The following is a 14,987-nucleotide window of genomic DNA, read 5'->3' on the forward strand; positions in this document are numbered from 1 at the left end:
TCCCCAAGTCCACTCTCCAAATAATGGCCTTATATTATCAGTACTGTGGATATAAATGCAAAGGAACTCCTTTCCCCCTTCCACCACTCAAGACTACAAGATTTCTTAAGCACACTGGCAGTGTTATTTCCTTTGACTGCTGTGAAGGCTAAGGATCATAGAATTCTTTACTTTTTTTCTTTCAATCATAGATTGCTTGGCTTTGACTGACGCTCTGTCCTTGAAAAAATTCATCTGAAGCCTTTTATGAGTTAAACCTCTTCAACAGATATATCATAAGAAATACACAGAACGCTTTCACTTTCTCTTTTTTTGTTTCCACAGAAGAACAACCAATCATAAGATGGATCTCTCAAACCATACAACTGTGAGTGAATTTCTTATCACAGGATTTCCCAACCTGGAAAAGAGCAGATTTCCAATATTTACGCTAGTACTAATTATGTACACACTAACAGTGATAGGAAACATGGTTATTGTATTCATCACCAGGTATGAAAATTCTCTTAACACCCCCATGTACTTCTTCCTGGGCAATTTTTCCTTGCTGGAGATCTGTTTTACCTCAGTCACAGCCCCAACAATAATGGTTGATCTCATTAGAGAAAAGAATGTTGTATCCTTCAAGAACTGCCTTACCCAAATATATTTTTTCCATGCCCTTGGTGGCATTGAGTGCCTCCTTTTGGCTGTCATGGCATATGATAGATATGTGGCTGTACGTTCTCCTTTAAGATACAACACCATTATGAGTAGTGTTGTCTATCATCAGCTTGCTACTTGGTCTTGGGTCACTGGCTTGGTTCTGCCATTGATCCCAACAATTCTCATATCTCAGCTCAACTATTGTGGGAGCAATGTAGTGGACCACTTCTTCTGTGACATTTTGCCATTGCTGAGACTGGTTTGCAACAGGACCCAGCTCAACGAGATGCTGAGTTTCTTCATCTGCTCCTTTCTCCTTGTTGGGTCATTCACAATAACTCTGGGTTCTTATGCTGCCATCTTGATCACTGTTCTGGGCATTCGTTCTTCCGATGGACGCAAAAAGGCCTTCTCCACCTTTGCTTCCCATTTGACAGTGGTTGGTATCTATTACGGAACAATGATGTTCATTTATGTCAGGCCTACCCGAAACCTCTCCTTCAATATGGACCAGTTGGTGGCTGTCTTCTACTGCCTGGTCACTCCACTCTTGAATCCCATCATATATAGCCTCAGGAACAAGGAGGTGAAAGAGGCCATTAAAAAAGTTCTCTGTAGAAAACAGGAAGGACTGAATTGACAAGTTACTATTCAGGAAAAAGCTGAGCAGAGCTTTAACAGAGGAACAAACAATGACCAATGTATAAATTTTATAATGCACTACTTATAATGCCTACTTAGGTACTGTACAGCCACATTTAGTAGCAACCATCACCATCATTTAAGCTTATAGTCACTTTTTTGCAAAAGCAACTCAGAGCAACTTACAATATCAGAACTACTAGCATAACTTGCAGTGCACTTCCATGCATGTATACTCAGAAGTAAGATTCATGTGTACAGTGGTACCTCGGGTTACAAATTCTTCAGGTTGCAAACGCTTCAGGTTACAAACTCCACTAACCCAGAAATAGTACCTCAGGTTAAGAACTTTGCTTCAGGATGAGAATAGAAATTATGCAGTGGCAGCAGGAGGCCCCATTAGCTAAAGTGGTGCTTCAGGTTAAGAACAGTTTCAGGTTAAGAATGGACCTCCAGAATTAATTAAGTTCTTAACCAGAGATACCACTGTATCTTTTAATACATACTTATCTTTTAATGCTTTGTCATATGTACATTTACCAAGAAATAAATCTGTCTGGATTTCTAAGAAATGAAGATTAAGATATCACCATTCATTATATACATGAACTGCATTGCTTTTAAAAACTCAATAAATTATTGGTGTAGAGGCTCTCAGCCAAGGTTATTGAGCAAAAGAAAAGATAAAGATGAATGTAAATCCTTCACCATGACTTTTAGAAGACATCTGAAGGTAGCCCTGTTTAGGGAAGTTTTCAATGTTTGATGTCTTATCATGTTTTTAATGTTCTGTTGGGAGCTGCCAAGAGTGGCTGGGGAGACCTGGCCAGATGGGTGGGGTATAAGTAATAAATTGTTGTTATTGTTCTTGTTGTTGTTACAGGCAAATAGTTTAAGTTTGAACAGGCAACCACTTTCCAAGTGTAATTTATTGCAACATGCATATGACCATTTAAATCCTGCTCAGACCTTTGTCTCCACACAATCTTTACACACAGAGACAGCTAGCCTCACTCCACTAACACTCTAACTCTACTCTCAACCACAGGTGCAATCCTATGCACAAGAAGGTGGTGTATAAAAGCCAGTATAAAAGTTAAGCTGGTTTAAAGTTACACCGAATCCAGACCCCATTCAGCAGGGGGGCTGCTGCTCTGTGTAAGCCTGGCAGAGGGAAAACAAGCCTTTAAAATTGTGCTTTATACCAGGTTGTGCTCCGAGCCCCTAAACCCATCCCCCAAGGAAATAAAGACACAGTGGAGACAGAATTTAGTTTAAAGGTTAATGGGCAAATTTTGGCTGCAACTTTATTGAATACACAAGGGTGACTGGTATTGGCTTAGGCATTGGTATCCAACTATATCTGGCTCCTGCCTGCCATGCAGGAAACCTGGAAGGGTAAACAATCAGCAGGGGGAGCCCCATCAATGTATATTGACTGGTGTTCACCCCTGGGGTTCCCAGGGGTCCTGGCATGGCCCTAGCCCCTCCCCGGGCTTCGGACAAGATCCAGACCACCAGATTCCTTTAACGGAATACCCTATTAATTGGAGGGGCAGGTGATGGCCTCCCCTCCCCTCCCCACATTCCCCTAAACCAATGCCTAACCGCCTAACCTTACAAAGTTGTGATGATTGCTAAGAGGTAGGCAAAAACCAAGTGGTCACAGCCAATCTGCCACATTGAAAAAAAAAAAATCCTACCCAGCCCCCGTTCCAAAACAGGCTACCAACCAAAGTCTAAAGCAAGACCATACACAACCTAACTAACGGGTGGGTGGGCGGGTGTTTGACAGTGCGAAGCAATAGAGGGTCCCCACGTCGCATTGCCAAATAAATACCCCCAACCCCCAACCTTGCCACATTGCTGATTGGCTAAAGGCCAGTGGCATAACTGTGGCATCACCAGCTGGAGTGGGGCAAGTCCCACCCACATGCCGGTTGGGGAAGAGTTCCAGGGCCATGCACAACATGGACCCTCTGTCAGGAGGATCCAACTTGCCAAGTCATATAATTGAGCTGAATGGGTTTAGAATCCAGCCTAAGTCTCCCCACCCTTTCTAGTCCTGCCTCTTTCACACGCCTCCTAATGCCCCTTTTTGAGACTTACACCAGCCTTGACTCAGCCAGCTTCAGCAGAGCCCTGGCTGAGCTGCAAAAAGCCAGTTACACTGACATAGCATCAGCTGAGGGTTGGAGATGAAATGTCTATTTAGCCCCTCTGAGTCAGAGGTCCACTGCAACCTAAGCTGCTCATCTTGGTGGAGCATGCCATTTGATTGCTCCTTTATTAGCAAAACATGTCATGTCTGAACAGGAACCCTGATCATTCTGGGTTTATGGCACAAGTGTGTTGGGGCACAGGAAGCACATATATCCCTGCTCCTCTGTCCATGACCTGGAGGAAGAAACCTGGTTGGTACATTGGTAAATGAGACCACCGCTTCGCCCTGCCAAGAGATGATAATCATTTTGCCATTCCCAGCTGCATCAATATGGTATAGTATATTAATAAGTATGGTAAATTTCTCTTTCGCACCTGTCAGAACATAGATATGACCAACTTATCAAGTAGCTACATGTACAGAATTTCTAGGTTGTTACGTGGGAAAGGGTGGAATGGATATCCCTGATTTTCGGGAATGTATTAGTACAGTAGAATCTGTATTACAATATCAGCTTGGCCTGCAATGAAATGGTTAAAAGTGGTGGCAACACTTTTGAAAGTAGTTAGGATTTGCTGTGATTTCTCGAAGCTTTCATCCACAGACTTACAACATATTTTGCCATAGTTCTAAACCCCCATGGATTCATTAGTGGAGCACTCCCATGAGCTTCCCTTAAACAAGGATATAAATAAAAATATGCTTGTTTGCTACATAACAGTGTGCTGCTTTAAAATAAGAAATAGTACTTCTTTGGTGGCCAAAGAGCGGTTTTGTGTGAGTTGGGTATGTTTGACATCCTCTGGGGGAACTATTTGCTCTTTGGAGTATGCAAGAACAAGAACTGAGTGTTTGTGCTTTGTATTAATAGAAAATGAAAGAAGTATGTTTTATAGGGAGGAATGGTGGGGATAGTTATTACATGTTATTTCTAAGAGTACACAAATAGCGTGCACTCTTATCAAACCTCTTGCTATTTTTCTTCTTCTTTGTAGACGTATCCATGATGTGGTCAGAGACATCAAAATAGCAATTCTCTTGAAACTCCTGAGAACTTCACTTGAGACGCTGCCTGTGGTCTGCATATCACAGAATGCACATTTCCTGCCAGGAAGCCATGAAACGGGCTGGACTGGTCAATATTTTCCTACCCTATTATTATATTTACACAAACAAATTATATGTACCTTATCTGAAGAATCTGAAGAAGTGTGCATGTACACGAAAGCTCATACCAAGAACAAAGTTTGTTGGTCTCTAAAGTGCTACTGAACATTTTTTTAAAAAAATAATTATATATATATATATATATATATATATATATATATATATATATATAATATTTCTACTGCGTCAGACCAACACAACTACCTACCTAAATTATATGCAATGAGACAAAATGTTAGAGTAGATTCTTGTATGTTATAAAATTATTCAATTCTCCCATACAAAACAAACAAACAAACCTGAAATTGGAGGAGCTGGTTTATTTTTTCCTTGGGTAATAATGCAATTTTATCTATAACATCAGCTTATCTATCTCAACATTTAATTAATTAATTAATAAGCCATCCTCCAATGGGTGTTGATGTAGGAGCTTTCCAAAATGTGGTTAACACAGTTTTGGCAGCTACCAGAAGTTTCAAAGAAAGCTCAGCTGCAAGGTCATTAAGATTGAGCTTAACAAATGTAAAGAAGAACTGAGGATGGTTGGTATATGAAACTGAGGGCAGGAGTTTGAGTCCTAAAAAGATCAAACTGACTTAAGTGTATTAGGGGAGGGGGTAGCAAATCCTGTTAACCTTCATACGTGTGATATTTGCTCATGGGCAGTAAGTGTAACAATTTGTTTTTCAGGTACAACCACACAGTGGAATTTGTTGCATATGGAAAGCCATGAAGGTGATACAGTCTATATAGTTGCATTATGTCTGGAAAGCTTTCGTGGGCAATGCTGAATAGTACTGAAATTTCTAAAATAGCACTCTCCTAACTGTAATATTCAGGTAAGACACCATGGGCACATCCTTCTTTAACAACCAAACATCAATAACAGAATTCGTACTTCTGGGATTTGTAGCTGTTAAAAGTGGGAAGTCCTTGCTCACCATCCTCTTCCTCACAATGTATATTATGGTTATTATGTGTTTCTTGGGCAACTCAATCATCATCACTGTGTCTCTATTAAATCAGTCCCTCCACACACCTATGTATTTCTTTCTTGGCAATCTCTCCTTCCTAGATATCTGTTACATCTCTGTGACTCTCCCTAAAATGATCGTAGATCTTTGGGTCCTTTCTCCACACATTTCCTTACTGGATTGTGCAGCACAAATGTTTTTTCTTATCTCATTGGCGGGTGCTGAGGGATTTCTTCTCGCCTCTATGGCTTTGGATCGGTACTTTGCTATATGTCACCCACTGATCTATGCAAGATTCATGACTAAATGGACCTGCCTCCAGCTTACTGCAGTATCCTGGGCTTGTGGCTTCTTCAATGCTACTCTCCATACAGCACTCACATTCCGCCTGTCTTTCTGCAGATCTAATGTGATCAGTCATTTTTACTGTGACATTCCTCCATTGCTGAGTATTTCATGCTCCGACACATCAATTAATGAAGTGGCACTTTTCACAGTGGGTGTACTTGTAGGTTTTAGCCCCTTTTTCTTTATTCTGATCTCCTACTCTTTGATTCTTCATGCTGTTTTCAACAATCGGCAAAAAGGACATCGTCACAAGGCCATTTCCACCTGCATATCTCATGTCACGGTTGTGATTCTGTTCTACTGCTCTGGGATATTCACATATTTTCGACCCACCTCCAGCTACTCTCTGGAAAAGGACCAGCTTGTTGGGGTTATCTACAGTATCATAACTCCAACACTTAACCCTATCATTTATAGCCTACGGAACGAGGAAGTGAAAAGAGCAATAAGCAAGTTATTAATTAGATAACATTATAAAGTTAGGACCTTTAACAAGAACTGAGTTTAACGGAGGCATACTGTTAATAAATGGTGGATCAAGGCAATTAAACTTTTTTTTAAATGTTACATGGTGTGTGTTGAGCTGAAACGCATGTGATTTCTGTTTTACCATATGATGCTAAAGATTCCCGAAAGAAAAGGCAATACACATGTGATGTCCTCTAACCTTAGTTTTTTTTTAAAAAAAATGGTGCATTGCTTCAAAACAGCCAGTAGTGAACGTTACAAATAAACTTGTATGTGATCGTTTCAGTATAGGGATATGCATGATCCAAAGTAGATTAGATAGATGATGATAGATAAATAGATACTGTAGATAAAATTTCAACAAAAATAAGAGATGGTTATTCTGTATTTTAAATAACTAATACCACAATGCTAAGGACTGACATAACATGAAAACCTTCACTGCTAAGAGTTCTTTTAGACATTTCATGGATGACTCTGGTCTTGGATCCCCAGTCTTGGGAGGGATATTGGCACCATTTGGAAAAGATGATCTCTGGCCAGGAGACTGCCACCCCTACTCCCATGAGCATCTTTCACCAATTGCTTGCCATATTTCTGATATGCATACTGCACATAATGCACCAGCCCTCAACACTATCATCTATAGCCTACAAAACGTAGAAGTGAAATTGGCAGTGAAGACATTGGTGGGGAAGAGAAAGCATTTACAGGTACTCTTGGAAATTAAGATTGTCCAGAGAAATTGAATTGAATTACGTCCATTTGTCCTAACTGGTGGGGTGAAGACTTAAAGGCTTCCAGAAGAGCATGGAGATTTTCAATAGCTGTGAAAGATTCTGTGACTCTTTGGGACAGGGGTCAGCAAACCTTTTCAGCAGGGGGCCAGTCCACTGTCCCTCAGACCTTGTGGGGGGCCGGACTATATTTTGAAAAAAATATATGAACGAATTCCTATGCCCCACAAATAACCCAGAGAACGCATTTTAAATAAAAGCACACATTCTACTCATGTAAAAACACGCGGATTCCTGGACCGTCTGCAGGCCGGATTAAGAAGACAATTGGGCCGGATCCAGCTCCTGGGCCTTATTTTGCCTACCCATGGTTTGGGACATTTTAGCCAAGCCACGCTCTACTGTCCTACACACTTGAATAGAACCAGGAGAGGAAAACTTCTTAATGACTGCAGATATAGTTTGGAACAGGCATCCCCAAACTTCGGCCCTCCAGATGTTTTGAACTACAATTCCCATCTTCCCCGACCACTGGTCCTGTTAGCTAGGGATCATGGGAGTTGTAGGCCAAAACATCTGGAGGGCCGCAGTTTGGGGGTGCCTGGTTTGGAACATGAGGTGCCCCCCTCCTTCATGGCTTTTCATTTTTTATTAAAATACCATTTCATTCCTGCAGTTTTTTTTAATATGTAGCACATAATGATTCTATTATTTGTTTCAATTGCTGCTTCCTTTTAATATTGCTAGGTGTTTTCAAAATGGCATTGTGACTTCAAAGGCAAACTGCCTTTTGTTCCAGAATGGAGGATAAAAAAGCTTTAATAAAACACAAAATAAAGGATATACCTTCATATACACATTTTTGCAAGCAATCTTCCCCAACAGAATGCAATTTCTGCATTATTTTCACTAAAAATGCATTTCTAGGTATACTTTCCCCTGTAATACACATTTGTGTGCAGGTTATTTATTGGAGAACTGTATGGCAAAATTTAGAGAAGTTTAAAGAGATTTCAAAGGATGCAGCATTTTCTTTAAAATATTGTTTCAGGAAGTGTGGATTATGTAGATTCAAATTAAAATGTGAACCGAATCAAATTTGTATCCCATTCCTGTTTCACAGATCCTTTCAGTAATGTATTGGTTGCAATGTCAGAATAGAACCGAAGATACACATGATCAAATCCTTGTTCAGCCATGAAGCTCATTGGGTGACCATGGGACAATCACTGCTCTTTAGCCTAAATTCCTTCACATATAGTTGTGAGGATAAAATAACTAAACATATATGCTACATTGAGCTGAGACATAAATAAAGGTGGGGCTGTGTGTGTGTGTGTGTGTGTGTGTGCGTGCACGCACAACAAATAAATCTTCTATAAGACCAGAAAATGATTAAATGCCACAGATTCCACATTTCAGATTGAGTCTTTGCATTTGACTCTAGCTACTGATCACCCACCCCCGTATTCTTCCTAGAAATGAGTTTTGTCTCCAGACCTGTTGCTGAGGCATGTACCATAATGTCACACTGTGTGGTTGCAATATTGCACACCTGAGAACCATAATGTTCGCATTTGGACAATGTTTACTCTGTGATGATGAAAACTCTGCTCTGTTTTGTTTTCCCAAAGGCAGCATTGCCAATGGTCAGGCTTTCCATCCCCATTTTGGGGAATAGAGAGGAAGGCTGTGGGAGAGAGGCCTCATAAGAGAACTGTGGGAGTTGAAAGCTTGTCTACCTGCACTTGAAATACTGATGGGAATTTACCTAAAAGGGTAGCTTTAGAAAATGCCTATTCATTGTATTCTAATAGACCAAGCATAATTTCCAGCTGTTGATACCCTTCCCTACCAAACATTAATGAATGAGTTTGTGATGGTATTGACTGTTGTATCTCCATAGCAAAAGGGGAAATATATACCTGCATGTAGCACTTTTTGAACTCTCCAGAGGTCTTTTGACCTGAATTTCCCTACAACACTATTTCATTATCATTCTATCCCTGATGGATTTTATCAGAGGAATTCTCCCAACACTTTCCCTGAGGAATTAGGTCCCTTCAAGCATTGGATGGCATAAATACAGAGAATACGTCAAAATTCCACCTAGATGTGAGCATCGGCTTGCGCATAGGCACTCCACTTCAAACATCCATATTAAATGTGCAAATATTAGGGTGGGTGGTGGAGCAATGCTCCAGTTTGGCACACATGGTAGAAAACATGCTGATGTTCTAGCAAATGTGTAGGTCAGAAGCAGGACTTGCTACCACTCTTATGCTTCCCCTGAACATGTGTCTGCTGAATAGTCACACAAAGCTATATTTTTTATTTCATAAAATTCATACATATGGTTTGATTATAAAAGGGGGAAAATCTAAAAGAAGTATACAAAAGAATTTAGAAGTGCTACAGTAAATATATAAAAAGGCATTGGAGAATTGGATCTTAAATGGTTTTGGAAACATTTTTTTCTAAATAATTTGAAGTTCCTTGCAATTTTAGAGATAACATCACTTTTTTCATCCATCCAATGATTAAATGCATAAAATTTTGTTGCCTCCATGAATTCATTAGCAGGCTATTCCCAACACTTTCCTTCAATCCTGAGCTGTACTGAGGGTGAGAGCACATCTATGAAAATACCTATGTTTGGAACTCCATTTTTCACTGTTTTGGAGCAAGAAATAGCAAACACTCATTCTGCAAAGTAAGTTTTTATGGGCATGGGGGTATGATGGTTAAATCTAAATCAAAGGACATAAATTCTGATGAAACATGAATACGCTTGCCTGTGTTGTAATTCTGGTGCTGAGGTGTGTGTATGTGTATGTGTATTAAGGATGCTCCCAGCCAACTGGATGCTGTGCTGAGTGGTCAGCCAGGCTAAGAAGATGGCATGCCACTTCAGGGCCTCCACGGATTGTCTCATTTGAAGGACAGGTAGAAAGTGAAGAAGTGTACATGCACACGAAAGCTCATACCTATGACAAACTTAATTGGTCTCTAAGGTGCTACTGGAAGGATTTTTTTATTTTGTTTTGACTGTGTCAGATCAACACGGCTACCTACCTGTAACAGGTAGAAAACAGTGAGCCTCTGCAGTGGCCGGTGGGGATTGGGAAACAATAAAAAATGGCGCTGCATATCTGGGGAAGAGAGGAGGTGACGCGTCAGGCTGCAACCGCCACTCACTGGCAAGACAGTAAGCAGCCATTCTGGTGGTAGTGGTGTGTGTGTGTGTGTGTGTGTGTGTGTGTGTGTGTGTGTGTATTAAGGACGGCAATGTTGACAAATCCAGTTCCTAGGAAAATCCCAACAATGGGATCATATGTATATTTATTTTGATTCATTTAGAATCATAATCAAGAAAATTAAAGCTGAGGGAAATAAACAAATGAGGAAAAGAAATGGAAATAGACATAATTAATGAATAAAATGCAAATGATTCAAAGCAGACTGGTGGGTGCCACTTGACGTCTCTCTTTTTAAATTATTCTACCTGCAAGGTGGATGACTTGCATTTGGTGCATTTGGAAAGTGTGAAAGCTGATGAATAATCAAATTTAAATCTACACATTAGTCCAAGAGACGACAATTAAATTGATTCACACTGGAATTATCACAGACTATGCCCATATGTTATGTTTTTAAGATAGTTGAGAATGTTGTGATGCTTTGAAAGCCGGAGTAAGAAAAGAGTGCAACTTATTAATTGGCATCTATCCACTATTCTTGATTAGTGTTTGGCAACCTGACTCTTATCAAAATTTATGATGGGCTTGCAATGTCATTAATACCTTCAGTAAGTTGGATGCAGTAATAGAACGTTACCCAAACAATTTTTAGCAAGCTGCTTGTTTTTAAAAGGGTGCCTTGCACATTATTTCCAATGAAAAAGAAGGTGTGGTCTGCAAATATCACATAGGGGTAGTGTGCTCTCTCTCTCCCCCATACAGCCACTGGAGCTGTTGTTACACAATCACATTATGCTGTTTCCAATGACATTTATGGCCCCATTTTGAATATGTGTGGCAGGATCTGTGATTTCTAACTGCTTAGAGAGATTTTAGTTTTGAAAAAGCTAAAGAAAACAAATAAGAAACTGAATCAAAAGTCATTGGACCACCTCATAATTCTGTAAATTGACTAAGAGCCATATAAACACAGAAATAAAAATCAATTCATAATCAGTTTTGCTTTGAATTACAAAATATTGTCTTACTTAGCAGTTTTCTAGACTGCCTTTCCAGTTTCTAATTTGGTGTTAAAGTTCACATGATTGGACCAGGGCATGCTATATATATGAGAATTGTAAACCTAACTGATTAGTTTTGATTTCCAGCAGCACCATTATTCATGATGTGTTTGCATTGACTATGTGATCACAAGGCAAAATTGTGTTGTTTTAATGCAGTGCGGTCCTCCACTGATAAGAATCTTAATCTAACTGCCTGCACAATCGGATCAAGTTTACTTCTTTACACTGTTTTAGCAATGCATACAAGTCAATACATTCAACTATGCAGTGTAGACCACAAAAACTTTTGCAATTATAAATTTGCTAGTATTTAATGAGGTGTAGGCCAAACCACTATTTTTGCTTTACCAAAAAATCTACCCAGAAAATTGCTTTTTCTGCCCCTTTTCACAATATGTACATTATCAACATGTGGAAGATTGGGGGTGGGGGTGGGGAGGATATATGAGAAAGCTGAAAGTGAAACAAAACTATGCACACATAGTGCTAGAAAGTATAAAATTGTAAAATAGAAAAGGATCCAAAGGAGAATTCTGAATCCAGGTAATATATCCCAAAGTCTGAGAATAAATTAGGAAAATTTGGGAATAATGCCCATTTATGAGTGCTATTGTATTCACACCCTCTTTGGGGTATTATAGAAAGCCACTGTAAGAAAAGAATGATGAACCAGAAGGCTCTTTTGGCTGATTCTGCAGGCACCTCTTAAATTAGCCAGGCTAAACAAACCATAATTTAGCATGAACATATGAGCATGGGGGCTTCCAGGAAGAAAATTTTATCTGCTTTGTTCTTCTCTGATCACTTTGCTGCCATGCATTATTTATCCTAAATAATGCTTTCACCTGGTGTGACAGGCAAGCCAGACTAGTATCAATAGTGTAATTACCTCATTTGATTAATAATCTATATCTGCCTTTTCCTCTTCCATGGGATAATATGGGATAACTTTTACCTGTGGAAAGATTATCCTGATCATAATGGCTTTATCTTACTTCCATTGTCACAGACTGCAATCCTCTTTGTGGAGAGAGCTATTGCATTAATGTCCTGTTTGAGGGTTCCTGTAGGCTCCTGTTTTGCCACGGTGAGAATAGGATTATGCACTAGATGGGCCTTTTGGATGCTCCAGATGCCTCTACTATAATTACCTGATTTAATTAATGATCTCTATATGTTGTTTCCTTTTCCACACAGGATATCCATTCTATGGAAGAGCTAGCTGAGAACCAGACCAGTCTAAATGAGTTCATCCTGGTAGGGTTTTCATACCTTGCTGAATGGCAAATCTTGCTGTTTTTGTTTTTTCTGGTGATGTACGTTACTGCCTTAGTTGGGAACATGCTCATAATTCTGCTTGTGAAACTCAACCATTCCCTTCAAACTCCCATGTACTTCTTTTTGGTAAACCTATCTTTCTTAGAAATAGGTTACACCACCAGTGTGGTGCCCCAGATGTTGGCACATCTGTTAACAAAGCATAAAAGCATTTCCAAAGCTAGATGTGCAGCCCAGATGTATGCCTTCACCATCCTGGGGCTGACAGAATGCTGCCGTCTGGCAGCCATGGCATATGATCGCTATGTTGCCATATGTCATCCATTGCACTACACAGCAATCATGAATCACCAAGTCTGTACACAGTTGGCAGCCGCAGCGTGGATTATTTGCTTCTTTGTACAAGTTGCTCAAACAGCATGGATCTTCAGCTTACCCTTCTGTGGCTCTCAACACATCCAGCACTTCTTTTGTGATATCCTACCAGTGGTGAAAACGGCATGCACAGATACCTACAAAAATGAGATTGCTGTCATGGCAGTGACCATCTCTTTCATCATGAGTCCATTCCTACTGATTATCCTCTCCTATGTCCGTATAATTTCAACCATCCTTAAGCTTCCTTCTGCTGAGCAAAGGCAGAAAGCCTTCTCCACTTGCTCCTCACACCTCACGGTGGTGACATTATTCTTTGGGTCAGGCCTCTTCACCTACTTAATGCCCAAGTCCAGCTACATTTCACGGAGGGACCAAATGAGTGCTCTTATGTACACAGTTGTCACTCTGGTTTTAAATCCCATAATATATACCCTAAGAAATAAAGAAGTGCAGAAAGCATATAAGAAAACAATTGCAAGGGTCTTCTCTCCACAAAAACCAACTAGTTGAATATCTGAAGAATGGAGTATAGAAAATAGAAAAAAGTAAACATAGAATACGTAACTACTGATTAAGGGGTTGTAAATATATCATTCAAATGAGGCTCATGGCTGCATTATTGCAGGAAGCCAACCTGATCCCAACCCAATGCAGCCTGAACTGTCTGTATATCAGTAATCATTTGGGATTTTAACTGTAAATCTGCATGTGCTTCAATTATTTCTTTTTGTAGACTGTTTGCTGTACAGGAAGCTGCTTTTTACATGTGTCTTACTTGAATTAAACAGCTAAGTGGTTGTTTTGGTTTGTTGCTGTCATCCAGTTGACATCTTTTCTCAATTAATATTAGGTATTCATTTACTCACAGACCCAATTCTGAAACGCAAAAAGTGTGTGTGTGACCATGTTTTAGATTTTACTAAAATTCTCCCCTGTGGGGAAGGCGGTGGGGAGTATCTCCCACACACACATTTGGTGCCACCCAGGGCCTTACTGCCACTGAGGCCTCCAACACCCTCCTTCAGTGATGAGCTTTTGGCACTGAAAAGTGTCTTTGCTTCAGCAAGTGTCATTTTTTCCGGCTACAACGGTGGGTGAGCTCCAGCAGCATCCCCACAGCGTCCAGCGTCCCCGCAGCAGCCACTACTCCTCCCACAGCCATGCTGGATCCAGGAGGTCACCCCGACTAACTCATAGCTGTCAAGTCTCCCATTTTTCGTGGGAAAACCCCATATTTAAATCTGTTTCCCGCTGTTATCCTGAATTGAAAAATATCCTGTAAATCCCCCGGGATTGCTGAGTGCTGCTGAAAATTGCCCATGTGCAGAAGCGATTTCTGGTGCCCAGACATGCGCACACGGGCAGCCCAGCACCGGCAGTTGCTTCTGCACATGTCTGAGCATGCGCAGAACCGGTTTACGGTGCCGCTCTGCCCATGTCTGGGCACTGGAAATCAAGCAGAGCCGGCACCGGAAGTTGCTTCTGCGCATGTCTGGACGTGTGCAGAAGTGACTTCCAGTGCTGTGCTGCTGCTGATCCCTTATTTTCCAATCCGGAAGTTGACAGCTATGGACTAACTACAACCATGCTGAACCGCATCTTCACTCCCTCCAAAGTTGGTCTTCATTTGCCTTAGATTATTATCTAGACTGATGAAGGACTGTGTATAATTCAAGTCCTTGTATTGTGTACTTTATGTAGCTGCTGGTATGCACACAATGCATTGCATGACCCACTCCATTCATGTTATTCTAATCACACATGCCTACCTAGTCTTTTTGATCCATCCATCCATTTATTTATTTAATAAAATTTATATACTGCTTGGTTGTAGGGAAAGACCTGAAAGAGGTTTGGAGTCCAGCCCCTATTACCCAGAGGAAATTAGATGGGTGAAATTTAGATTGCATTGAAAAGCTGTA

The 14,987-nt window shown here is 40.4% G+C and overlaps 3 protein-coding genes across 3 annotated transcripts; all 3 read left to right on the forward strand.

Annotated features, from left to right (window-relative positions):
• Positions 1 to 343: 343 nt before the first annotated feature.
• On the forward strand, positions 344 to 1,285 carry LOC118077963 (olfactory receptor 5F1-like). Its single transcript, XM_035101682.1, has one exon. It carries the CDS (start codon positions 344 to 346, stop codon positions 1,283 to 1,285), a length of 942 nt encoding a protein of 313 aa, XP_034957573.1.
• Positions 1,286 to 5,467: 4,182 nt separating this feature from the next.
• LOC132592914 (olfactory receptor 5V1-like) lies at positions 5,468 to 6,409 on the forward strand. Its single transcript, XM_060281144.1, has one exon. The coding sequence runs from the start codon at positions 5,468 to 5,470 to the stop codon at positions 6,407 to 6,409; it is 942 nt and encodes a 313-aa protein (XP_060137127.1).
• Positions 6,410 to 12,618: 6,209 nt separating this feature from the next.
• Positions 12,619 to 13,575, forward strand: LOC118077979 (olfactory receptor 10A4-like). Its single transcript, XM_035101696.2, has one exon. The coding sequence runs from the start codon at positions 12,619 to 12,621 to the stop codon at positions 13,573 to 13,575; it is 957 nt and encodes a 318-aa protein (XP_034957587.2).
• The last annotated feature ends 1,412 nt before the right edge of the window (positions 13,576 to 14,987 follow it).

This window comes from Zootoca vivipara, chromosome 12 (genome assembly GCF_965207765.1).
Source record: "Zootoca vivipara chromosome 12, rZooViv2.hap1.1, whole genome shotgun sequence".
NCBI lineage: Eukaryota > Metazoa > Chordata > Lepidosauria > Squamata > Lacertidae > Zootoca > Zootoca vivipara.